The 27,688-nt window shown below is 38.0% G+C and overlaps 1 protein-coding gene and 1 pseudogene across 12 annotated transcripts in view; one reads left to right on the top strand and one right to left on the bottom strand.

Moving 5' to 3' along the window:
• The window catches only part of NCOA3 (nuclear receptor coactivator 3), a 122,972-nt gene that overhangs the window by 7,232 nt on the left and 88,052 nt on the right, over positions 1-27,688 (bottom strand). For 7 of the 12 annotated variants that reach the window (XM_058562516.1, XM_058562522.1, XM_058562520.1 and 4 more), the window contains 15 exons: positions 20,540-20,644; positions 19,470-19,642; positions 18,893-18,993; positions 17,417-17,591; positions 16,836-17,024; positions 16,557-16,658; positions 13,084-13,224; positions 12,652-12,799; positions 11,529-11,920; positions 10,484-11,352; positions 9,382-9,517; positions 8,156-8,353; positions 7,510-7,770; positions 7,285-7,411; positions 5,553-5,724 (listed from right to left, as the gene is read on the bottom strand). In XM_058562516.1, coding sequence (XP_058418499.1) covers positions 5,553-5,724; positions 7,285-7,411; positions 7,510-7,770; positions 8,156-8,353; positions 9,382-9,517; positions 10,484-11,352; positions 11,529-11,920; positions 12,652-12,799; positions 13,084-13,224; positions 16,557-16,658; positions 16,836-17,024; positions 17,417-17,591; positions 18,893-18,993; positions 19,470-19,642; positions 20,540-20,628 — 3,273 coding nt within the window. In that variant the 5' untranslated portion in view covers positions 20,629-20,644. The remainder of the gene's footprint in view (positions 1-5,552; positions 5,725-7,284; positions 7,412-7,509; positions 7,771-8,155; positions 8,354-9,381; positions 9,518-10,483; positions 11,353-11,528; positions 11,921-12,651; positions 12,800-13,083; positions 13,225-16,556; positions 16,659-16,835; positions 17,025-17,416; positions 17,592-18,892; positions 18,994-19,469; positions 19,643-20,539; positions 20,645-27,688) is intronic. The other 5 variants (XM_058562523.1, XM_058562521.1, XM_058562519.1 and 2 more) reach the window with 2 other exon arrangements.
• Positions 13,827-14,642, top strand: LOC131418762 (small ribosomal subunit protein eS1-like; annotated as a pseudogene).

The raw sequence follows: 27,688 nt of genomic DNA on the forward strand, positions 1-27,688 counted from the left end.
ACCTTTAGAAAGTAAATCACACCTTAAGTTAAACACAGCAGACTGATTGCACATGTTCACCTCCTTTCTCTTGCTAACCCTACTAAACTAACAGCAAAGACTTAAAATTAGTATTTAACCACAAAACAATGAGAATAAGGAAGGCAACCAGATCCAATATTTCGAAAGGTATCTGGAAGACAGAAAGTGAAGAGAGGAGTAACCAACTCTACAGAGCAGAGAAACTGAGACCTATCTGCCTGCAGAGGGAAACACACAAGAATCAAGCAATGAGAGACTCCACTGGCGACGGCAGAGGGTCAGGCAGAGTGCTCACACAGGGGTTGGTTAGGAGTCTGAGTACAGAGCAGGGGAGCAACTACCTCCCTGCCCTCAGCCTGCTCCCCAATTCCATACACTCAAGTGGCTGTACTCCCCCAAAGGAGTACCTACTCCCCCAAGGGCCTTGGTTAGGGACACCAAGTGCAGCAGAGGGCATGAACAGGGCAGAGGCTGAAAACAGGAAATCTTGTCTATATTTATAATTTCTAATAAAATTTTATATAATTTTATATCTTAACACTATGTGATCATCAACTTGCCTCCCCACCCAAGCTCCAAAAATGCAACCAGGTAATAAAAAATTCCCAGGCAAAAAGCGGGGGACTCCTCTCCAGAAAAGCTGTACTGAGGGGGGTGAGGGGACACGACTCCACATGCTGCAATTGGGGAAGTCCTGAAACAAAAAGGCCAGCCCCAGTCTCCCCACGCCGGCCCTGCCCATCACTTCCAGTGAAGAAAACTGATCTTGCTTTTTAATACATTGTTCTTAAATATATATAGTCAAGGATCACCAGATATTTGGTGATGAAAGCTTCCAACACGAAAGTGACTCAAACAGATAAAAAGTAACTTAAAGAAAAATAGAGAAGATAAGAAAACACAGAATCACTATAACACTCAACACATCAACAGACATCCCAGAAAGAAAGATCAGAAAAACAGATAAAATTATTAAAGAAATGGTACAAGAAAATGCCCCCAAACCAAAGGGGATATCAGTGCATCTAATATTCAGCAGAATGAATGAAACAACACCCATGCCAAGACGGGGCATCATGAAATTTCAGAGAGAAGTTCCCGAACAATTCCAATGAGAATAAATGGGTCACACACAAAAGAACAGGAACCAGACTGGAATCTGAGTCAGCGGCAACACTGGATGCCAGAAAACTATGGAACAATTCTCTCAAAATTCTAAGAGGAAATTATTTTCAACCTAGAACTTAATACACAGCCAAACACAGAGGAAGGATGGAATGAAGATATTTTCAGACACATAATAACCAAAACATTATACCTCATGCAGCAGGGCCAGAGAAGTTAACAGCAATTGTGTTTCAGCAAAACAAAGATGTAAATCAAGAAAGAAAACAGCCTGGGGTTCAGGACACTGAGGATCCAACATAGGAGAAGAGGGACAATGACTGACTTCTAGACCTGCCTCACAGGACAGAGTAAAACAGAGGGGCAGAGAACTCAAGAGGGAGGGAACGAACTGATGGATTATCCAGTGTGTCTAAACACATGGAGAAAAAAACTAAGAGAAATTTTATAGGTCTGTTGGAGTATCTGGGGAGAACTAGCAGTTAAGTGTGTAGAAAACAAAGCAAATAAAAAGAGAAGGCAATTAACTCCAAACAAACAAACCAAAAACAAAAACCTATACAAACTATACCTGGCCCAGCAATGAGCCAAAATAATGTAAGTACTTACTGACCACCTATTTAACAACAAAAGACATAATTACACTGGGCGTACAGAGAAAGCACGTGCCCGTGTGTATGCAGTGGGTATGGTTATGATTGTGCACATTGGAGGAAGAGAGGATAAATACAGATCAACAATTTCTTATCCAAAATTCCAAAAAAGCTCTAAAAAAACTAACAATTTTTCATTAACACCAAATGTATGTAACAGCAAAACCTGACCTAATCTTACATGAAGCAATGCAAAATCTCTATGTATCCCACTTAGCGTGACTATTTACGTATTTTGCTGTAGACGTATTAGCATGTTTGATCACAGGCTACTGCTCAGAACTCCACCAGGGGTATTGTGGAATATATGGTAAATATGCATCATTTTACCTTTCTAAAATCCAAAAATTCCCAAATTCCAAAGCATATCTGACCCCAAGGTGCTTAGATAAGGGACTATGAATGCACAGTCAACTATCATATCAGGAAATTAATAGATACAGACTGAAGTTGATAAAGAAATAGCTTCATAAGCATATTACTTAGAAATATTACCAAAACAAAGAGCTGAGTTTCACTATCTCTGAGTGGGGCAAGTGTCTACGCTTCTTCAATAAGTATATTCTCATATCATTTTATTTTTAAGTTACAAACAGGTTACTATGCTAAAAATAAAAATTAATTATAACAAAAAAGGAAAGCAGGTCTCGTCACTATCCTGCTTAAAATCTTTCATGGCTTCCCAATGGAGTAGAAAAATTCCAGACTCCTTAAGATGGCTTTGTGGAACCAAAACTCTATTTACCTCTCCAATCCCTCTCTGCTCTTGCTGCCTTTCAGTCACTTACGAGAACCCCCAAACTCTTTCCCACCTAAGGACCACTGAGTTAGCTGTACCTCTTCTGGAACGTTCTTCCCCTAGCTTTTCCCATAGCTGGCTCTTTCTCATCTTTCAAGTGTCGGCTTATATGTCAACTCCCCAGAAAACGTTTTCCTGACCATTCAAGTCCAGTCCCCAGTTATTCTTTATCTCATCATCTTGAATGTGAAAACACAAACATTTTTTTTTTATATAATTTCATTTATTTATTTTTTTCCCCACAAAGCCCCAGTAGATAGTTGTATGTCATAGTTGCACATCCTTCTAGTTGCTGTATGTGGGACGCGGCCTCAGCATGGCCAGAGAAGAAGTGCGTCGGTGCGCGCCCGGGATCCGAACCCGGGCTGCCAGCAGCGGAGTGCATGCACTCAACCGCTAAGCCACAGGGCCGGCCCAGAAAACACAAACATTTTTTTTTTTTTTTTTTTTTGTGAGGAGATCAGCCCTGTGCTAACATCCGCCAATCCTCCTCTTTTTTTGCTGAGGAAGACGGCCCTGGGCTAACATCTGTGCCCATCTTCCTCCACTTTACGTGGGACGCCGCCACAGCATGGCCTGCCAAGCAGTGCGTCAGTGCGCGCCCGGGATCCGAACCAGCGAACCCCGGGCCGCCGCAGCGGAGTGCGCGCACCTAACCGCTTGCGCCACCGGGCCGGCCCCAAAACACAAACATTTTTAAACTAAAGAACAAAACTACAAACAAGCCCCAACTAAAAAGAAACTGGGAAAACTATTTTGTAACGTATTAGACTAGTTAAGAGTCATTCTTCAAATCGCAGCTCAGACACGAGTTTTGTAGAGAAAATATTTGATCCCCCACCCTAAGAAAAGGTCCCTGTATGGTACAGTCTCATAGCATCACATGCCCTTCCTCATAACCTCTGTTACACACGCCTACTTCTATCTGTGTGGTCCCTTGCCTGATGTTTGCCTTGCCCAGTGGGATGTGAGCTCTGGGAGCAGGAACTAATGTGTTCACTATTGCTACTCAGCTTCTAATAAAAGACTGATTCTGATACAGAAGACAAATTATTTGTTAAATGAAGGAATCAACACATAAATCAGTAACTAAACATAAAGGACTGCTGCAATCAACAAAATAAAAACCCCATCAGAAATCTATTAAAAAACACATCTAAATGGCCAAAAAACACAAAATATGTTCAGTCTTACAATCAACAAAATACAATTTAAACAAGTATCTTTGCTGCCCAACAGACTGGAAAAGATTTAAAGGAATGATCACACTGAGTATTTGCTTTGTCACTTGCTCATCCACACTGTGTGTGTTCTTTTGTCTACATGGGCCACAGCAGCTCAGAGCTTGTGAGGGTGAGGAACTCAAATCGTCGCCCTCCACTGTGGAAAAGCAGCTCTATGATTTTTCAGGAAAACAACCTGAAAATATGTAGCAAAATCTCTAAAATATGTATCCCCTCTAGCCCAATCATCCTTTCTCTTGGACTGCATCTAAGAAAACAGACTAAGTGAACAAGATGTGAGTAATTCATAGAATTCTTTACAATAAAGAATACTTAGGAACAATTTAAATTTTCATCAGTAGAGAATTGGTTAAATAAATTGTGTTCAATATGATACTATTTGACCATTAAAATTAAAGCTGTATATATTAAACAGAAAAAGATGGCGATGATGATTTTTGTAAAGTAAAACAGGTTACAAAAGTGTTTCAGTCCACTCTTTTTTTTCTAAGATACACTCAAAAGTTACTGATAATTTTTTGTGCCAGAATTATAGAAGATTTTTAACATTTTTTTAATACACACTTTTATGTATTAAAAGTATGTAGGCAGTTCAAGCTTCCTGGTCTCTGTGTGACCCACACATCACTCCCAGCCAGGTTACACACCACTCTTCAGTGCCAGGGTCACATGTGACTGATACCCCTGGAGGTGTACATCATCACTGCTCTGTTTCCCAGCCACCCATTAAAAAGTTCTGTGACAGCGTGTGCCACGTTGTAGCATAATTCCTTGTGTACACATTTGTCTCCCCAACAAAGACTAAGAAATCCCTGAGGATCTCTCCTGCTTATTGTTGAATGCACAGACCTATACAGCGCCCCCACACACAAATTCTTTAAATGAGAACAGCCAATGCAAATGTATGTTTCAAAAACACATATTTGTGAATGGCATATTCACAAATAAGGTTGCATAGGTAAAGTCGGCCCAGCCTCCATATCCACAGGTTTCACATCTGTGGACTCAACCAACCATGGATCAAAAGGCCTATGACAGTTGCGTCTGTACAGAACATGTACAGACATTTTTCCTTGTCATTATTCCCTAAACAATGCAGTACAACAACAATTTGTATAGCATTTACATTGTATTAGGTATTATAAGTAATCTAGAGATGATTTAAACTATATAGGAGGATGTGTGGATTATACACAAATACTATGCCATTTTATATGAGGGACTTGAGAAGGAGCAGATTTGGGTATCCCCGGGGGTCCTGGAACCAGTCCCCCGTGGTTACTGAGTGACGACTGTAACTGGGAATAGGAAATGACAGTGAGATGGTCACAGACTTACCACTGCAAATGGGGTTTAACATAAAAAAGTTTGCCTCCTCAGAGTATATACTGGTTGGCTAGATAGTAGAGAGAGGTAATTATAAAAATGAGAACTATTAACATAAGTAAAAAGAAGCATTTTAAAAACTATAGTAGTTTTATCAGATCATTTCTATGCTTGCCTAAAATCTGACATCTTTATAAAATAACAGGTTGCTGAAAGTGATAACACAATTATAAAAGCATATTTTCTAAATTTAATGCTGGTATCCATGAATGTAGTGATGTAACTGAAGTTAACAGGAAACACACACACAGAGGCATTCTTCTGCATGGCTTCAGGGATGTACACTCACACGCACACTTCTATACCCATGTTAATGTTACCTACTTGATTTACAAGTTCAGGGATGCCCAGAGCTCTGTCAATTTCTTCCAGGCCCGTGGCATCCGTGTTGCTCAGGAGAGTGTGCAGCTGGTCCAGCAATGCTCTTTCATCACTCTGGCCTTCTAGGTTAGAAGGTGGCCCAAGGAGATCATCTAGGGAACTCCTAAGAAGTGGCCTAAAAAGAGACTTGCAATCAATCTCAATGGTGCTTTTCCTCTTGGGAAAAAAAAGTCACAGTAACCATGCACAATATTTTTAGTATTTTTTTTTTTTTTTTTTTTTTGTGAGGAGATCAGCCCTGAGCTAACATCCACCAATCCTCCTCTTTTTTTTTTGCTGAGGAAGACGGCCCTGGGCTAACATCTGTGCCTATCTTCCTCCACTTTATATGGGACGCCGCCACAGCATGGCTTACCAAGCAGTGCGTCGGTGCGCGCCCGGGATCCGAACCAGCGAACCCTGGGCCGCCGCAGCAGAGCGCGCGCACTTAACCGCTTGCGCCACCGGGCCGGCCCCCATGCACAATATTTTTAATATGCAATAATAACTCGAATACTACACGTATAATAATAAACCAACTGAGCAGCAGCAGAGAAGAGCAAATGGCATCAATTTAAATTTAAGGCCCGTCATTTGAAACCCCACCAGACCACCTGCGACTACCCTAGCTAGACCACCAAAATGTAACTGCTAGACCTGTAGGCATTTGGGGGATAACAGAGATTGGTGGGGGAGAGGGGAGTAATGACTGGGATGGAAGAGGGTGCTGTTTTCAAGACCCTACAAGAATAGAGGTGGTAGTAGTTGCAGAAATCAACAAAAGAACAGAAAAAGGGATAGAAATGTTGAACTACCAATGAACTGAGCCTGGGAACCGCCAAGTAACTTTTTGTTATACTTGGCCCACAGAGCTCATGTATTGACAAGTATAATACAAACTCCACATACCCACAGCAAGGTGCCACAGTTCTCCAACACATTAAAGGGGCATGGAGCTAGACATCTATCCTGCCTCAGAAAAATTCTGTGATGAAACTATTTGTTCTCTACTGGGTAGAGAAGTACCCAGTTAATAAACTCACGTAGTTACATCACTGTCTACTCAACAAATCAGTTCATTTTTTCTTTGCTAATTTATTGTAGAATTCAAGTTAGAATTAACATTGACAGATGGCCTCTTTCAGGCAAGTGAGTTACTGACCAAGATAAATAAAAATGAAATACAGACATAATCCACAATCTTTCTTTCACAAAAATAAAGGGCTATAGTTCACTTTCATCATCATGCCTGAAATGTTTTAAAGAATGTTAGAAAAGAATTATCCAATCCTTAAAAAGGAATTCTCCAGAAAAAGCCTAAACTGAGGTTTACTGTCTGAATGTCATTTATCTTGTCAAACTGGTGCTAATTTATTCCCCTACTCATGGAGGAGGATTAGTACATTATGAGAGACAACAATCGCCTCACAGAAGAGAGTCTCAAGTTTGACCACAACGGTCTTGAGCACTGAACAACACAGTTCTGTCTCCTCCCTTTCCCGTGAATGCCACTGCTTGCTGCCTCAGCCTCGTTTTACACACAATTATCTGAGAAGAGCCTGGATGACAACAAAGTACCTCAATTACAGAGTTTTTCTCATTCTCTTTCAGAAAGAGAATTTGTTCCTGTGCTGTGACCCTTTTCTAGATTATCCGATGCTAACATTTTCTACAGAGTCATATAATAAAGCCCCACCTATTTTGTGTCCCATGAGGACCTTGTTCCACGGACAACATGCCATCTGGCCAGGAACCTGGCTGGGCAGATGGTGCTGCTTGGCCATAAGGACTGATCCCCATTCCCATGGGAATCTCACCAGGCCCTGAGAGATCAAAAAAAAAGAATAAATTTTCAAGTAAGCCAATAGCAAGAATTACTCTAAAACATCTCATTTTCTTTTTTTATGAAGGGGATGCTTACGTATTTGAAGCATCTGCTGCTGCTGTTGCTGCTGCTGTGGCTGCAACATTGGTCTCGCACCTGGGATGCTATTGGAACGAAGAGGCAAGGTGGGCATTGCGGCACCCACTGCAGCTCTGGGTAAAGAAGCATTATAATCTGCTCCCGGTCTTCCCATGGAATTTGAACTCATAGGTTCCATCCTGCTGGCCTTTGAGTTTGGTAAGCCCCATTCTCCTGAAGAAGGAGTCTGATTCACAGTCACATTTCTGTTTGGTCCACCTAAAACAGGTAGAAATGATAGTGTCTTTTCCATATTATAATGAAATCCTTCTTACATAGGTACAGTCATTATACACAGCATTGGCCTTCACAAAAAAATGCTTTGCCATCCTAATAGGGCTAGCCAACTATGAAGACATTTTGGTAGGCCACTATTGCCATGTGTTCATTACAGGTTAGAAAATGTCTTAGACCAAAAGCTTCCTTAAGAGTTTAAATAACTAAGACATGGAATAAATGGAGGATACTCATGAAAGAAACATTATGCTACTGTTATTCAAAACTCTATTACTTAATCCCAGTTACTTAAATGGCTTTATGTATTTTAAATTTACTTTTCCCAAAAGAAATTTTTAATCATAAATACTAACTAGAAATAACATACCCATATTTGAGCCATAACTTTCCTGACTATCCATCATTCTTGGATTCCCACTCAACATGGGTTGCTTTGGTAACATGGGGAAAGCATTGATATTCTTTACTGGAGGACTTGAGCCAACGGAAACAGGGCTATCTAGAGACACTGCTCGGTTATATGGAGGACGAATGGACTGCACCAACTGTGGACTCCTCAAACCTGCTGGAAACATAGAAGCACAATATATAAATATCCTCTGATGATTCAATACATAAATAATCAAGTACAAGACACAAATGCTAATACTATCCACCCAAGAATGTCTTTCTTAACAAAACAAACACTGTCTTGCTTTACAAAATAAACACTAAGCACTAACAAAAAAAGCCTCATATTCCAAATAAAGTAGAAACAAGAGTCTCAGTGTTGGCTGAAGTATTGGGTACTGTTCTGTAGCCTGATATGGTCAATCATATTCTGTTTCACTTAATATTGAAAATTTACCAGTGTTTCAAATTCCTGGAGGTTCTTCCATATGCATACTTATTAAGTGGCTTGTCTGTTTTTAGAGAAATTTCACAATTAAATGTAACCAGGTAAGCTGCCTTCTAATCAAACGAGGAATGAAAGATAAAATTTCCTCCTAACCTTTTTCTTTTTCCAATCTACTCAACTGATCTGACTATCCATTTCAGTTTAGAAAATACTGTCACTGAAAATGAATAACCACCATTTCAGATCATTATGAATTATTCTTTTTCAATTGATACATACAATATATCATTGTTAATGAATGAGGAAACATATAGCTATAGGAGAGAGGTTAGGTAAGAACCAGCAAACACCAAAGAAGAAAACTCTCATAGCTAAATGACAAGATTCCGTAAGTGTCACAGGACAGGTTTTGATCTACAGTTTTAGCGCTTTTTTATCCAATTCTCTTTGCCTAAGAAAAATATATGCCCTAATACCTACTACTCATCTGGAGCAACCAAAGATGAACATTTTCCTGTAGGTCCCATGATTACTGGCATCATATTAGTTAGAAATGGGAAATTTTAAAAAAACAGGAAAATGTCCAAAAAACTTTTTAAAACACATACATTATAAATTAGCAGAAGAAACTGAGAGGCAGAGTATGTGTTTTGAAGTTATAAATGCTAGTTAGATCCTAGTCTCAGTGTAAGAGTACATACAAGTATGCAGAAAAGTTTAAAAGGCAGCAAGAATAAAACCTCGTTCTTTCTTACCCAGAGAATTAGTTCCTTGAAACATCTGTTGCTTGGTTCCCAGATTACTACCATTTGTGGATATGGAATTATTGTAAAAGTCAGAACTAGCCAGATCACCAAGAATAGCATCTAAATTATCCAAGTCTCCAGATCCCTGAAAATAAAATTTTAAAAATTAACCTGTGTACATTTCTAGATACATAGGTACAAACATACTCATCAGAATAAAACTGATGAAATTGGAACAAGTAAAACACACTAGTTACCTGAAATGATAATGTCCAACTTGAAGGCTGGCTTATTATGATACCTGTCCCTAATCTTCCTTGAAAGTAAGAACAGTTTAAACTACTGAGATAAATCCTTGGTGCTTTCAAAACGGCATTTTTTAATTTACACTAGAAGTTTAACTCTCAAACTGTAGGATATTTTCCAGCTAACATAAGTCAGGATTATTAGCTGACAGAGATGTCTGCCTAGATGTCTGCACATATCTTCTGAAAACAAGTATGATTAATAACAAAAGCAGTAAGCTGATGTTCAACAAGATATTCATAGGCATGCTTTAAAAAGAGATTTTGGTCAATAAATTTGGAGAACACTAGGTTAAACAAAGTTAAACAGACAACTTAACAGTAAGACTTCTTCAAGACACTAATTTTTTCAGGTGCATATTAACGTCTCCCAGAATAGTGTTCCTCAAGTGGAGTTTGGGAAATGCTTATATAGAACACAATCGTGTACATGGAAAGTGGATTTCAGGTAAAAAATGAAAATTTTGTTGCTTAATACAAAAGTGTTTTTTCCCTCTTTCTTTCCACCATGCCCTTAATAACCCAATCTGCTCATTCCAACAATAAACACCTCCACGGAAAATTTCAAATTGGCTACTAATGAGTTATAGTCACATTTTAAAACACATACATCTGATATTTCTAAATTGCATCATAATACACTTTACTGATGCCCAAAAGAATTACAAAGAAATCATAGCTCAAGACTAACTGCCATTAAATAAACCTAAAATAGAAGAATTGTGTATTAACACATTGTCTTTCTAACACAGAAATGCAATGATGAAGCACAATGACTAAGTTGGAATATACAGCAAACAAATTACCTCTTCATTTGTTTCTGTCTTAATTTTAGAGTCTTTCTCTTGACTTGAGCTAGGAACGGTGGAGCTGCTGCACTGACTCATCTTACTGTCCACTCCTTCCACTTTGGGCTGTAGCTCTTTAGAGAGTGTATCGCTAGGATCGTCCCTGTCCAGCAGATATCTAAGCAGCGCATTATTTTCCTTCTTCTTAGGACTTAGTTGCTCCTGCTTGACATTTCCTTCCACACAAGATGTTGTACTACTGGTGTCTTTCCCAGTGGCTTCTGCGGTAATCTTGGCAACCTCAGCCGGTGAATTTCCATTTTGCAGCAACTTGTGCAAAATCCGGTGCTTCTCCTGTAGCAGTGACCCATGCAGACTGGATGTGGAGGACACTCCTCCAGATGTTGAAGAGGAGACCCCGGAGGGGCTGGTGACACTAACAGAAGCGTCTTTACAACTTGAATCCAGGGGGGAGTTGGTCAAGGAGGAATGGCCCCGGTCATCAGAAGAACAGGTAAGTAATTGCAGTAATTTTTTATGACCTTTGCTTTCTAGAGGACCCCTTTGATTCTCTGACCCTTCCACACTGCTCTCTTTACTTTCTTTGTCATTGAGGTGATCTCTGCTATTTGACTGACACATTGAACTCTCCACTGGATTCTGGTCACAATACAAGCCTAGGGGACTCTTGGAATCCTGACTGTTCACTTTACTTGGTTGGGTTACACTCATATTGGGCGAGTTATCTAATCTGGGGCCTGGTGAAGACAGAGTAGATAAAAGAGAAGTCCCCACGCCCTCACTGATAGCTTGAAGAGCACTGAGAGAGCTGCTAGAAAAGCTGTGGCTCCCGGTATTGCCAGAAGATCCCATGGGAGAGTGTACACCTGGATTTGGAGAAAAATTAAGAAAAGAATTAGACTATCAGATGCTATAACAAAACAGCACTTAGCTCTTCAAAGTTTCTGTTATAAAATGAATTAACTTTACAAGAATTACAGTGGTATGGAAAAGAATTACTGAAAAAGGAAAAACAAAGATAAGGAAATGCCAACACAAATACCTGCAACAGGAGAAAACTGATGTGAAGTCATCTTTGGACTCCCGCGATTACGAGGAGAAATCATGATATTCTGCTGGTTGGAGACAAGGCCAGGACTCCCATGTGGGGGGCTACTCATGTTGAGACCATAGTTGTTGTTCTGGTAGGAAGATGGTGACTGCATGCCTGGCCCGGGGTTCACTGAAGCTATGCTACTGGAAGCCCCATACCTAGCTCCACTCAACTGTCCTGTGGTGCTGGGGTCAGCCAAGCCATAGGTCCTGCTGCTCAGCATCTGTAAGCCTTGGTTTGGCGACATGCTCATGCCGCCTACCGAATTGTTGCATCCAGCTGCTGGAGGTCTAATGCCTTGTCCAACAGGATTTGGGTTTGGTCTATACCCGTTCTGCTCCCTGTAAAGAAACAGAACATCAAACTTTTACTAAAAACTTACAGGCATGCATTGAAGGCCCGAATCAGATTTTTCAAAAAAGATTAAGTGCGTGCCCAGGAACTTAACTTCTTAGGCACCATTCCAATACCTAGTGACTATAACAATCTAGATATTGATCATTTGTTAACCTAACAACATACTTTTTAACAAGCCACAGAATCTAAATGAGTGATACTACCACAGCACTGTGAAGGGCCAAAAGCCATGTTAACTGCAATCTCAGCAGGGCTTTACAGGAGTTGCTATATATCTAGAGGTTAACCTGGAGGTGCTTGTAAATTACTCCAGATAATTAACAGATGAATATTCTGCTCCTTTATGTGTTTCTCATTTACCATTAGCAACAACAAGAGCAACTATCCTTTATTCCTAAAGTCTACCTTCAAATTTTAAATCAATGTAATGTAATGTATCATTAGAAATTAAAAGGTAACAGAAGTAGTCAGATTTTATACGTTCTTTAACCCACTACTAGCCTTCTCATCCCCCAGCTTTCCTAGAATTATTTAATGAACAAATCCTCATTTTCACATAAAAACATAACCTTAAAATATATAATCCGGGAATCTAAACTCACTTCAGCAAATCCAACAATGTTCCTGCTTTTTCTCTTGTTAAAATTTCTCCCTTTTTACATTAATAAGAAAGCATTTTGAGAAAACTGCTGCATTTAATATGACAATACATTACCTCTGAAGAAAGTGGGTTGAGACAAAACCATGACGGTCATTTGTTACGGGATTTCGGAAGAGTTTGCTTTTTGTTTGTGCAGTCACTATAGTTCCATCAGCCAAAGAGAATCGATACACTGGGGTTTCTGCATGACCATGGATATAAGCTGTTGGGGAAAATATCCCATGATTAGTAACTACAATTGGCAAAACAAATACATATAGGAGAGGAGAGAAAGGAAACACTCTTCAAGTCCAGCATTTTCAAAATCCAGTGAAAAACTGGGCCTACACCAAAGTATGAACAGGCTAAACTAAGAATGTTCAAGAATCATTTTCCTGCCCCACACGCACAAAAAACAACAACAGCGGTCATGTATATACTTAGCGCTTTATAGCATTCCAAACAAAATGACAAACAAGATCAAGAATCAACCTCGAAATTCTTTACCTTCTTGATAGTGACGTTTCTGGGACCATGACTGCCCATCATTAAGACTAAAAAATCTCTGGATACATCTTCGGATTATATCTTCAAAGCCGGGCCTCATGGAGGATCTCAGTGAATTTGTATCTATATTGACAACTTTTCCTATTAAACAGAAAATAAAGATTTAAATCCGACCCAGAAGTATTTACTGGTTGCATACTGCATGGCTTAGCAATGAAGAATAAAATAAAGACACTAAATCTCTATTCCACCTTCTCTGGCACAAATTTCTGCTATATCCAGAGCTGTTCTTCTTAAGGACACAGTCCTGCAGGATACTCTCACATTAAATGTTCTGCTATATAGACTTAAGAGTGTTATCACACAACTCCTTTTACTTTTTGCATGTTCAGAATATAATGCATCAAGATAACCTTAGGTTCATTTTCATTTAAAAGAAAAAAATAACATCTACCAGTAAAATTGTTCATCTGAAGAGATTATTCTGTCCCTGCAACTATGAAGCAAGAGAAAATACCTACCTAAACAGCTAGCAAGGACAATTCTTTCTGTCTGAGAGGTGAGTGCATTTTTGGACACTTAAAATCTAAACTAGGAAGGTTAACCCAAGTATGTGGAATACTGATTTCCACAAGTATGGAAGTTTCTGACAACTTTTGCTTTAACATCAAATATACCAGAGAGATGAAATATATACAAAAATGTTATGAAATTAAAGGTTTCATGAAGATAGTCCTTAAAAAATGACTAAGCCTTTTCACTTTCTAAGCAGCAACAGGGCAGTTAGCAAAAACAAACACCTTACAAAAAGTGGGAAAAAGAGAGCCAAGAAGAAAGTGGTTGATGCATTTTTAAAGAAAGGCTGGTCTGTCGTGAGAGCACCAGCTGTGTCCAGTATAAGAAATACTGGGAAACACTAGTCACGAGGACTCAAGGAACTAAAATCGCCTCTGACGGTCTCAGGAGTTATGCTTTCAAAATGAGACTTGCTGATCTGCAGAATGCTGAAGTTGCATTTAGAAAATTCAAAATAATTAGTGATGATGTCCAGGGCAGAAACCTTATGTGATCAACATCCATGACATGGATTTTTGTGACAAAATATGCTCCATGGTCAAAAAATGTCAGACTATGATTGAAGCTCATGTTGATGTCAAGACTACCAATAGTTGTTTTTGTCTGTTCTGCATAGGTTTTACTGAACAATGCAACACTCAGATCCAAACGAGTTCTTATACTTAGCACCAACAGGTCCACCAAATCCAGAAGTTAATGGAAATCATGATCCAAGAGGTATAGACAAATGACTTTAAAGAAGTGGTCAATAATTTGATTCCAGACAGATTGGGAAAAATACAGAAAAAGTTTGTTAATCTATTTATCCTCTCTATGATGTGTTTGTGAGAAAAGTAATAATGCCGAAGAAAATCAAGTTTGGACTGGGAAAACTCATGGAACTTCATGGTGCAAGACAGTTCTGGAAAAACTACTGGTTATGAGAAAGATACTAATGTTGGAGAGCTGATGGATATCAGCCACCACTCCAAGAATCTATCTAAAACTCAGATCTTAAAGGCTAACAAATAAAAAAATCTTATTGGGGGGGAGGGCAACAGGACTAGGGAGAAGGAACAAATGCATTCCAGGAAAAAGTAAACACGTTGTACACTGTGTCCAAAATAAGAATGATCTGCCCTCAACCACCTCCCCTTCGCTTAGCTCTGAGAGCCACACAACAAACACAAAATAGATGCTCAGAAGAAGTGTATTAAATAAAACACATCAGGGACAGAGGATAAAATCTCTCCAGAGGCCAACAACAGTCTTACATTGAGTGCAACAACCCTCCTATGAAAGAATGGACAGCAACTAGAAGATACCAACCACAACTGCCATAACATGGCTCTCAGATGTTAACCAGACAAAAGTATTTAATCCTTTTTCTTGGTAATTTCTAACCCTTGTAATAAATATGTTCTGCTTTTGTAATAAGGGAAAATATTGGTGAGATTATTTTTAAAGGTTCCACTTGCTAAACTGCTTAGGTAAAGTTGTTTTATTTAGTATTTTCAGTTACCAAATGTAAAGTATTGTTATTTAGGGAGAAAACTTAGACTGCCAAATCATAACAAATGCTGAGAAAGAACCACTCTAAAAAGATAACACATAAAAATTCCTGTCACCAGGTGTGACTATCTCAAGGTGAATAAATAAAGGGAAGATTTTCCAATATAAAGCAATAATCATCAGCGTAAAGAGATTGTCAATTCATAATACAAAGAACTTTTTTTGATAGTTTTTCATCTGTGAAAATTAATCTCAAGCAGCCTCAAGACAAGTAACTGAGCCTGGCATAAAATGGCTGATGAATGTGAAAAGAGCTATCTTTTACAGTAGAATATTGTTATTCATGTATGTGTATACAATATATATACATGTGTATATAAATACACATACATGCACAAACAAATACATAAAATGCCTATAGCTATGCTATGTGTCTGTTTAAACATACTCCATTTTATCAAATTACTTATTGAGGGTTCACGTGGTGGACACAAAGAAAACAGTCCAGGCTTTGACGTCAGGCAGATCCAGCTGCAAATTCTCTTCTCATCAGCCATGATCTTGGACAAGTAACCAACCTCTCTGTCACCGGGCCACTGTTTCCTCACCTCTGAGATGGAGGGTTATGTGACAAACCCTTGGCATCACCATTCAGGGTCAGATGACCAGAAGAGTGACCCTGAAGATGACTATACATAATATTGCCATCACATTTAATTTCATCATTGTGCCTTATCAACTATACTGGCTTGAATTCTTTACTCCCAGGGTCAAAAAAGGGCAGACCAGGAGGTAGCCCAGTGGCGTAGTGGTTAAGCTCGCACACTCCGCTTTGGCGGCCTTGGGGTTCACAGGTTCAGATCCCAGGCTCGGACCTGCCCACCACTCATCAAGCCACGCTCTGCCAGCATCCCATATAAAGTAGAGGAAGATGGGCACAGATGTTAGCTCAGGGCCAATTTTCCCAACCAAAAAAAAAAAAAAAAAGGCAGACCATGACCGAAACTCATGTTGATGTGAAGAATTAGTTTCAGTAATTCTCATTAAATTACATGTATTTTTTGAAAACATGTTTCTTTATGAAAAATGGGTTTGAAGTTAAAGAAAAGAAATACTAACTTCTGATTCGAAATGCCATTTGTAGAGAAAGTCAGGTGCCTCTACTTTTATTTTTTAATTTATTTGAGGGATTTAAGTGTCCATCCAACATACCCAACTCAAATGCCAAAGGTTTTAGTGCATCACTGTTAGGGTTGTATAAGAGACATAGGAAATAATCCAGGCAAAGCATGCCTTACAGTGGGTGTACGCACTTAACTATTTCTACAGCCTGCACTATCATTTAACTTTTATAAAAATTTTCAAAATGAACAAAATGTATACAAACATATACACATAGTTTTTACCTGAAAGATCATGTCTAGTAATAAAGCTTTCAGGGTTTGATGGAAATGCTCTTTCTCCTGTAGTAATGCGCCGTGCCACACAGATCATACAGGATTGCAAATCTACAATAAAACGTTGAACCAGGTAAGGATTATAATCAACCTTTGGATACGTCTGTTCAGTAGGTGAGTTAGGACATGACATTCAGTAAGAAGAATTACAACAATGGAAATTACACAACTACAAATTTGGCTGCTATTTGATTGATAAATATCACATAAACATGGGATCCCTCTTACCTTCCCCCTCCTCCATCATAGCTCGTGGCTGAGACAGGGCAAAGCACTGCATTGTTTCATATCTCTGGCGCATTTCAGGACTAGTGTTTATGTCTTCCAGAATATCATGTGGTGTTTTCATCAACATACGGCAATTAAATGTGTGGCTTTTTTGTCTCTGGGTCTCATTTGTCCAGGCAACTCCATTAACTTTGGAAAACAAATTGAAAGCAGTTTTTAAAAAGCTAGCAAGTGAGTCTATGACTATCATTAAGAATTTAAGCTATCTTTTCTCATTATACATGTTCTCCACAGTAATTTCTACACTAACATTTCAAAGTGGCAATATATAAAACACTGGAATAATTTCAATTTCAACGGAAATCTCACTGTATATTTTGTAACTCACTGTACATTTTAGCCCCATGCAATGTATACCAAATTCTAAATTCACTGAAGTCGTATTTGAAAATTTTGCTATTAATCACTTGCTTTTCTACACAAGTTTGATCACTAGGCTTCCTAAAACGTACATTCAATTTTCAAAGAAATGGTCAAGAAAAAAAATTACCTTATTTAGAAAATACACATTAAAAGCCTACCTGTAGATTTCGGTAAGTTCTTAAGAAAATCCTTCCTGTCCTCTTCGTGCAAAATATTATAGACACTTGTGTTGACCAGGTCCTCTTGCTTATACTGTAGGTATTGTGTGACATTTTCTGACACAAATACAATGTTTCCATCACGATTCACCACAAACAGGAAACCATCCAATGCCTGAAGTGGGAAATGTTAATATTGGCTATTAGGGACTGAACTGTATCCCCTCCCCACCCCCTGCCGAGATTCACACATTGAAGCCCTAACCCTCCATGTGACTATATTTGGAGATAGGGCCTTTCAGGAGGTAATTAAGGTTAAATGAGGTCACTAGGGTAGGGCTCTAATCCAAGAGGACTGGTGTTCTTATGAGAAGAGAGCGGGACACCAGGAATGCACACACACAGAGAAAAGACCATGTGAAGAGAAAAGGGGAAGACAGCCATCTACAAACCAAGGAGAGAGGTCTCAGGAGAAACCAAGCCTGCCGACACCTTGATCTTGGACTTCCAGCCTCCAGAAACGTGGGAAATAAATTTCTGTTGTGTAAGCCACCCAGTGGGTGGTATTTTGTTATGGCAGCCCTAGTAGACTACAACACCAGCCTTAGGACTAAGTAGAATTTGAAAAAATTACTGGCCATTTAACAATTACTGCAAACAACTATCAGCCACCATTTCTATTAATATTAGCACCATTACTACAGGGTTTTATGAAAAATAAAAAGACATTTTAAAAAAAGACAAATACAGTCAACATAAAACCTGAATTAATGTCTAATCTAATTTCTTGAAGAATTACATCTTCAAAGCTTTTAAAAATGAGAAAATTATCCTTAGTGTTGCCTATTTTTTCATTTGATACCAAGTCAAGCTACAGGAACTACATCACTCCTTAATGAGAATTTACAAAGAGGAATTGAATTGATCATAAAAAGTAGTTGGAGCAAGCTAGTCGAAACAAAAAAATTGACAAGTGAACTTTATGAAGGGCTTCAGGCCCTGCTTTAAAGTAAGAAACATTCTGTAAGTGCTATAGGTTAATCAGATTAATTTAAGACAACTACTTACTTACAAAACAAGCACATTTTTAAGTCTTAAAAAACCTCTCAAAAATATAAAACTGTAGTGCACCATATAATCAATCATGCAAAAATGCTCAAAAAAGTCTGAGCTAAAATATGCCCAAATATTACCTTTGTGAAATTATGGGTTACCTTTCCTCTCTTGCCTCTTTGTATTTTTTTGTTTGCTTTCTCAGTTTGCAAGTATATTTTTATAAGGTGGGCAGGGGGGCGCACCGGGCCTCCTGAGTTATGTATATTGTAAATATAAAAGCATTTCATCCTCATATTCAGAATACTGAGTTCTGTCTCATAAAAAGAAACATTTTATTTTTGCTCTCATTTCCTAACCAAAATGTCATCATTTTTTTTTAAATCAACACAGCTTACTAGATAGTTAAAACCTTATACTTGCCTGAAGTAAAAGTGGTCCCAAGGAGTCTTTATCAATAACTCCTTGTCCTGTAGAAGACACATCAGCTTTCTGAACATCATCATCATTGGAAATAGCTTTTCCTGAAAAGACAGAAGGCAGTACTACAAATAGCACATATATCAGTTAAATCCACCTTCAAATAGTCCCCAGAACAGACACAAAGAGACGCGTGCACGCGCACACACACGTGCATATGCACATATACGACATTTCCTGATAAGAAGATGATGCTACAATTTTTAAATGTTAAAATTAAACTTCAGAGTTACCCAGGAGAGCAGAAGATACTCTAAATTCTCTTTTACTACTAAATGTACCATCCCATGGCTTCCTGAAACGGAACAAACATGTGACAGAGTGAGCAACCCTGGCCTTCTTCCAACTATTAACTATTTCCTAAAGAGCAAAGCTGGTCAACTCATTTGTCCATGCCCACACAGGCTAGCCTCAATCAGTAGTAGTTCCCTAGCTAAGCAATGAAGTAGCAAAAAGGTAAATATAACTGAGTTAACAAGTTCCTGCTAAAAAACTGAGTGTTCTTCTTACTTTGTATTACCTTGCTCTTTTATTTGTCGTATCTGTCTTACTGTTTCCTTTAAAATTGCACATTTATCTGGTTTGACATTGAAATTGTCGATATCACTAAGATTAGCAGATATCAGTTCAGCCAATTCTTCAATATATTTACTCTCCTGCTCTCGTCTCCACTTTTCACCACTGCAGGTAAGACTGAGTAGGAAAAAAAAAAAAAAAAGCCATAAATATACCTATCACAAAAGCTGTGAGCAAAATCAGTCCCTATACAACACCATTTCCTTCATATGTAAACAAACAAAATTCAGCCAGTAGAAACTATCAACCATTGTCTTGGAGATGTATGTAGTACAATATAGTAGAAATTCATGCAAATCTAAATTTAAGTCCACCTTTTTGTTAGCAGAGTGGCCTTGGGCAGAGTTAGTCTCAGTTTTATCATCTGGAAAATGGCAATAAATATAAATAGTCTTTACCTCACGGAGACAGTAAAACAACTAACAAATAATAACAAAAAAGTGGTAGCTACTTATTAATGACGAGGTTTTATGAATTGTAGATTTTTTTTTTATTTTGCAGCTAGACATTAACATTCAAATGATATTGACCTGGGCAAATACTAAAAAGGCTACAGAGTATCACTGCATAAAATGCAGTATTTTATTTCAATTTTTTAAACTTATAACTTCATTTAGGAAAAGAATGATGAAATCTCACAAATGCCAAAATATCAACTTATAACATGTGCTTAAAGGATATGAAAGATTCTTACTTGTAATAATCTTGGTTATCTATTCCTAACTCTTATCTCTTCCATTGAGAAATGCTTCTTACAGTATCACAGACTGTTAGTATATTCTTGGTTCTATCTGAATCGGTAATAAAGCTTCTATTACATCATAAGGATGTCCATCTCATCACTGTACCACTCTACTTACTACAAAGCAAAATCATATTATTTAAGCAAAGACAAAAACAAAAAAATCTAACCAGAGAATGTAAATAACAGAAAGTTGAAATGTTATCTTAAACCAAAAAAATTAAGGTAGGAGGAGGGAGACCTTGGTGAAGCATCAGGAAATAAATTCCTACCTTTGTCCTGGGGTATCACACGGCAGTTTTCGTTTTCGTGAATCAGGGGCCAGTGGATCCAAGGAGTTTTCTCCTAATCCACTCATCATGAATATACATCAGCAACTAAGACAGAATAAGATAAAAACATTATAAAATATTCGTTACTCTATAAAGGTGTCATACGCTTGAATGACCTGCATCTTGTAATTCAGACTACTTTCCCTAAATGATTAGATAATTCTCAATATTTTTTATCACAAATGACTATTTTGAAGACAACCTCAGTTTAATTATGCAGAATGTCCAACCCCAAGAGAGAAATGTTTCTCAAGTCCTACTAAAAACGTGTACATTGCATATCTCACAAAGATTAAGGCATCTTCTTCATGTTTAATAATAAGAAAAGAGATCACCAACTCTCCGACTGATAAAATCCTAAATTTTATTTATATCCAAGTCAGCACAAATAAGAGCTTACCTTGTCATTTGGTAAATGATAAAGGCTAAATTATTTTCAGGCTATTTTCAAGGTAGCACATTTTTTCCTGTAGACCATTCAATTAATATTTATCATACAATGTGTTTTTCTTCTGTTACTTCAAAATAAACCTAGATTGTGTAAATAACATGGAAACTCCAATATATTCTGCTTAGAAAGTAGACGTACAACACTAAGACTCCAGGGGAAAAGGGAGATTTTGACAAGATTCCCATAGCAACAATTATTTTAATATTAACTGATGGAAATATAATATGCTTTGGTTAAAGTTCCATAGATAAAGAAAATAAATGGAGGGTATTTTTTCTTGGGTAAAAAGCAGATTTATAACACTCAGTAGCTCATAATTTTAAGACATCTACTAAACCTTCACTTACTAAGACTTTTATTTGTTCTGAATTCTTGTTTCAGAAGACAATCATTGCTCTAAATAATTCCAAGTCAACCAAGAAATTCAAATATTCCAAACTATTGTTTCTTAATACGTTAAAATGCATTTTGCATTCCATCTAGATTCTGAGACGTGTATTGAAGGACATAAATTTCCACTAGGTGGCACAATACTACCAGGAAGAGAGAGAAATTAATAAAACTGCAAAATTTCACACTAGATTCTGACCAAACTTAAAATATGTAGCTTTAAAAAAACCAAAATCACATGACCATTAATCAGGGGTTCTAGATTTTGACACTGTCTTTACAGAGGCTCTAGTATGAATTAAATACCAACAAAATTCACTCTACCTATAATTTTGGTAGTAAAATGTAAAGGCTGAAAAGCTGAGATGTTTTAAAGACTTGGTGTTTTGTTTTGTTTTGTTTCTCACAACGTAAGTTAAAATGAAAGAGAAAAAACCACTGTGATTAATAGTGGTTCAATATTATGATTTTAAAGCATACTCAGATCCCACAATGCCAGGAATACCGTATTCTTCAAAAATGGCAATTCCATAAAAGACAAAGTCTGTAAATATTCCACATTAAAGGAAGCTGAAGAGAAATGACAATTAAATGCAATATCTGATCCTATACTAGAGGGGAGAAATGCTATGAAGAACATTATTGGATCAACTGACAAAACTAAAATATGGACAACAGACAGAAGTATTTTATCAAAATATGGACAACAGATAGAAGTATTTTATCAATGTTAAATTTACCAAAGTTGATTTCTGTACTGTGGTTATTTAAAGAGATTATCCCTATTCCTAGAATTTAGGGCAAAAGGGCCATTATGTATGCAAATGACCCTTCTACGGGAGGAGGGGAATTGTAGATATTATAAGTAGGTGAGTGAGAAATGAACAAGAGGAAGGAAGGAGAGAGAGGGGAAGAAGGAAGGGTGGTAAAATGTTGACACTGGGTGAATGTTGGCGGGGGAGAAATTTTTAAATTCTTTGTACTATTCTTTTTCTTGTGACTTTGTTTTAAGTTTAAAATTATTTCCAAATAAAAAGTTGTAAAAGTATGTTTGGTTTTAATTTCCAATTTTCATATTTAAAAATAAAAAAAGGGGGGGCCGGCCCGGTGGCGCAAGTGGTTAAGTGCGCGCGCTCTGCTGCGGCGGCCCGGGGTTAGCTGGTTCGGATCCCGGGCGTGCACCGACGCTCTGCTTGGCAAGCCATGCTGTGGCGGCGTCCCATATAAAGTGGAGGAAGATAGGCACAGATGTTAGCCCAGGGCCGTCTTCCTCAGGAAAAAAAGAGGAGGATTGGCGGATGTTAGCACAGGGCTGATCTCCTCACAAAAAAAAAAAAGAAAAAAAGAAAAATAAAAAAAGGGCCGGCCCCGTGGCTTAGCAGTTAAGTGCTCGCGCTCTGCTGCTGGCCGCCCGGGTTCAGATCCCGGGCGCGCACCGACGCACCACTTCTCCGAGAGGCCATGCTGAGGCCGCGTCCCACATACAGCAACTAGAAGGATGTGCAGCTATGACATACAACTATCTACTGGGCAAAAGATAGTTGGGGGAAAAAAATAAATAACTAAAATTATAAAAAAAAAAAGAGAGAGAAAGAAAAAGTGATTCCTTAAGTATAGAAGTAGAATAATTTTAGCTACGTCTCAATACAACAGGTTTTATATTTGTTTCATTCACAGGTTTTTAAATTGAGTGGCAAACTATCCAGTGAGTACTAACATTTCTTTATTTCAAAAATATAATTTATTCCACATTCTAGATATTATTTCCTTACTTTGATGTTAAACACTAGCTGAATTCCCAAAATTGCATGGCAAACTATTTAATAAATAATAGCATTTCTCGAACTTGAAAGACATTATTCTATATTCTCAGTATTATCTTCTTACTTTGCTATTAAATATAAGCTGAATCTCCAGTACAGTTTAAGGTACCCAGCATATTAACAGGAGGTCAATAACTATGTCTTCAATATAAATTGAATAAATAAAGGGAACAATCAACTTGAGTCATATTTTAGAACTTCCTTCATTCTGATGATCTATATAAAAGTTCAAAGTCTACTTTAAACTTTTTAAATTTTTACTTCTATGGTTGATACAGGATGTCACCAAAATGAATTTTAGAGGCATAACTTACATCAATAGAGCATCAAAACCATGACAATCTCTTAGTATGAAAGAAATCAATAATCACAATTATCAGTCTAAACCAGAAATGTATACATGTCATTCATGTTAAAACAATGTTTACGTGCATATAGAGAAACCTAAATATGTCTACTTATGTCCATATACACATGTGGCTCTTTCTCTTAATCTGGCAGAACAAGCTATAATGTGCATAAGACTGTGCAATCTACGTTCTACCAAATCTACTTTTTCACAGAGTCCAGTGATCTCTAGTAATAGAGGTAATTATCCAGAAATGTACTAATACAAAATCCTAATTTAAAACCATAGTAATGGGGTGCTTATCTAACATGAAGGTATAATTAAGATATAAAATATTTCTCATTTCATTTTCTTAGGAACAGGTTTGACAGGTTTCTTTTCTAGTTCTTACTTACATATGGACAAACCTTGGTACCACATTTACTGTACAATACCTAAAAGACTACATGATGTCCAAGGATGAACGACAAAATACCATACAACAAAAATCAAAGTAGAGCAAATACATGTCCTAAATTTCATTAGGCTAAAGAAAATGTCCAACATGAGAAAAAATATAACTATTTCTGCCCCCAAAAAATAGTTTCAGCATATATAATAACTAATAATAATTCCTGAGCACAAATGACTATGACAAACACTTTATGGACAGTTTTCTATTTATTTGGTATTAATCTTAGTTATAAACATAAAAAATAATAAATAGCATTTGTTTTACTTGCCAGGTCTGTTGTCTGCTTCTCACTGGCAGAGACGAACTGAAAACTATACATATCTGGGAGGATATGTTATGTGGCTGGGGAAATTACTCTTTCTAAGGTATGAAAGGTAAATGCCTAGCATATACTCACTAAATCTGTTTAGACCATTTTCATCAGTAGTCAAAAATTAGGGTGGGAGAGGGGAATGGAGCATGTACCAGGCCCATGAGTAGATCATAATTTCCCCCAGAGTTCTAAAAGGTTAAGAAACACAGAGCAGTAACTGTACAGCTTACATTTTTACATCTTTTTTTTTTTTTTAGGAAGATTGGCCCTGAGCTAACATCTGTTGCCAATCTTCCTCTTTTTCTTTTTTCTCCCCAAAGCCCCAGTACATAGTTGTATATCCTAGTTGTAGGTCCTTCTAGTTCTCCTATGTGGGACACCACCTCAGCATGGCTTGATGAGCGGTGAGTAGGTTCGCACCCAGGATCCAAACCAGCGGACCCTGGGCCGCCAAAGCAGAATGCATGAACTTAACCACTATGCCACCAGGCCGGCCCCACATTTTTACATCTTAAATTATAACCCATCTAGTTTGGAGGATATATGGAGTTGGTAAAATTTATATTCAACGGGGAAATAATACAGCCCAACAGTCTCACAGTATCTTTGATTATAAGACAGTCTATTAATATTGAGCCCCTTCTAAATTCTGACTCTCTACAATCAAACATTATCATCTATAGAGCTGAGTAGAAATGAAATTAGGATCACAATATATACCTGCCCCCCAAGTAATCTGTACTCTTGAAATCATGTCATAAATCCAATATAGTGAGGTACATACACATATTTTGAAGTTGCTAAGTAAGAGGTGTCCCCGAAGTGATTGTTACCCTGGAGATACATCTCAACTGCACTTCCAGGTAGAACACAATCCAATCACAGATTTTCAAATCTTTTCAAACCCCTAACACCACAGTATAGAAAAGGACTAGAGTGAAGAACTTTCATTGAATCAGAATCCAAAGACCCAAAATATATTCAATCTTTCAATGTGAACTCAACCGTCTAGATCCTTGAATCATTTTTACAATTATTTTCCTTGTCTGAAATGCTTCTTCTTAAGAGTTCTATGCTATACTACTTAAGCTAATATGACAAAATAAAAAAAAATGAATATGACAATGCACACTAAGGTAAGATTACACTTAAGCAAGATATTCTATGCAGTTACTTCAAACAGGGAAGAGCAGCAATTTAGAATAACTTTCAGTGCCATGAAAATCTCACGTCACCTATTCCTAGGTTACTTGGAAAAGTGAGAAGTAGGTCCATGGTTAAATCAGATTTAAAAAGAGCACGAATCTTACAGCAACTGGATAGAATCTCTCATATAAATACTATAGGCCTTTCTATACATAACAATCAAGCTATGGTACATGTTTAAGCTTAGACATGCACAGAATACAATAAATTGCTAGAAAATGAACATTCCTGAACTCTAATTCAGGTAAGAAGCAGCAACAAATGATGCCTGCCAGCTCAAAAGCCATGGAAAGTTAATATACGGCTTAGCAGCGTTCACTAGCCTTCCTTTGGGTATCTGCCATTAAGACAGGAGGGGAAATCTTCACTATGTGCCACAAACTAGCCAGATGGACAAGGATACAGGAAGTAGTCCCTGTCCAAAAGGAAAAGACATCAATCAACAATGCTAGCATCTATTAAGTAAGCAAGAGGTTGCCGGGGTGGGGGGGCAGCTAAGAAAAGCCTGTCATGCCAAAATGGGGAGGAGATAGGTTACCCAGTAAATCTTAATTGGCAGAGACCAACTAAAATATTTTACTTTGGGGGCTGGCCCCGCAGCCTAGTGGTTAAGTTCAGCACAGTCCACTCCAGCCTAGGTTCACAGGTTTGGATCCCAGTGCGGACCTACACCACTCATCAGCCGTGCTGTGATAGCAACCCATATAAAGAAGAGGAAGATTGGCAATAGATGTTAGCTGAGGGCTAATCTTCCTCAACAAAAAATATATATTTTTTTTCCTTTGCCTAAATTAATAAGGGAGAGAGAAGGGGATAATTTTTGTGGTAGTACAGTGCTGGCCATATCACATATTCTCTGTAATTTCTCACAACAATTCTCCAAGCTAGGTATTATTATTCCCATTTTACAGATAAGAAAGTAGCTAAACAACTTCCTACTAGATCATATACAGATACTGGATGGCAGCACTGGGACTATGACTTTATAACCAACAAAATATGTATCAAATGTTCCTTGGGCATTTTATCCGCCCCCCAGTAATAAACCATTTACACTGTTGAATCACACCACCTCCAGCCAGTTAGCCAGAACATCTCTCAGCTCGTCCATGAGAACACTGAGAAGTCAGTGCACCCAGGGCTGAGGGCGTGCAGGCTTAGGGACAGGGGCAAGGAGCTGCTCAAGCTCAGCAGGTACTAACTGCTGCTACTCCCCTCAAGCCCCTGAACACTAACCGTCACTCCACAAGACGCGGATCAATTGCCCCCTGAGGTGGCCTGTTAACCACGACCCTTACTTCCACTTGAGACGAGCAATCAGTGGCTCACACAGCAAGAAAAAAACCTGAGACTAGAAAAGCACAAACTACATCCTAAAATAGTCAAGTATTTTTATTCTTGGGTTTTCTAAGATTAAATGCTGGGGCCAAGACCTTTTGACTATCCCACCAGTAATTTAGTTTATTCGTCAGGCGGGTTTGCCTGACTTAACAAGGTATGATTAAATACGCTAATTAGGGGGTGTTTCTGGGTGTCTCCTGAGAATCACAGTAACTTAAGGAAATTTTTCAAACAACTATGGATATGAATTGATTTATTGAAAACTGCTTGAAGCACTATGTAAAAACAGAGACTGTTCAAGCCAATTAGAAAAAAAAAAAAATTGCCCTTGGGAAAAATCTGATACATTCATCCATACAGGCACTACCCAAAACTCAGGTTCCAAACTGACACTCTTACTCAAGACAATTTAGTATACAGTCACCACTAGTCAGTCCAAAGGCTTAATCCTACAAGATTATATTTTCTAAAATACCAAATTAAAGGTTTTATTTCCATCTGTCAAACAGCTCCAAGAGAACCAGCACCACGGAGGAAAGAACTGAACGAACTATAACCTGTGTATGTTTAGGGAACTTGGAGAGGCAGGGGAGGAGAAAAGTCCATAAACATGGAACCACCATGAAAGCTTCCTCATCAGTTGGATGACTCTTCCAATGAATATCTCCTACCTTTATGTTTTAATTCAACCCTGGTAAAAATAAGAGCTGAAAGGAGACAAAGAGGAGGGAAAAGAGAAGGATAGTTTCAAATAAAAGCTAA

The sequence above is a fragment of the Diceros bicornis genome, chromosome 19, assembly GCF_020826845.1.
Source record: "Diceros bicornis minor isolate mBicDic1 chromosome 19, mDicBic1.mat.cur, whole genome shotgun sequence".
Taxonomy (NCBI): Eukaryota; Metazoa; Chordata; class Mammalia; order Perissodactyla; family Rhinocerotidae; genus Diceros; species Diceros bicornis.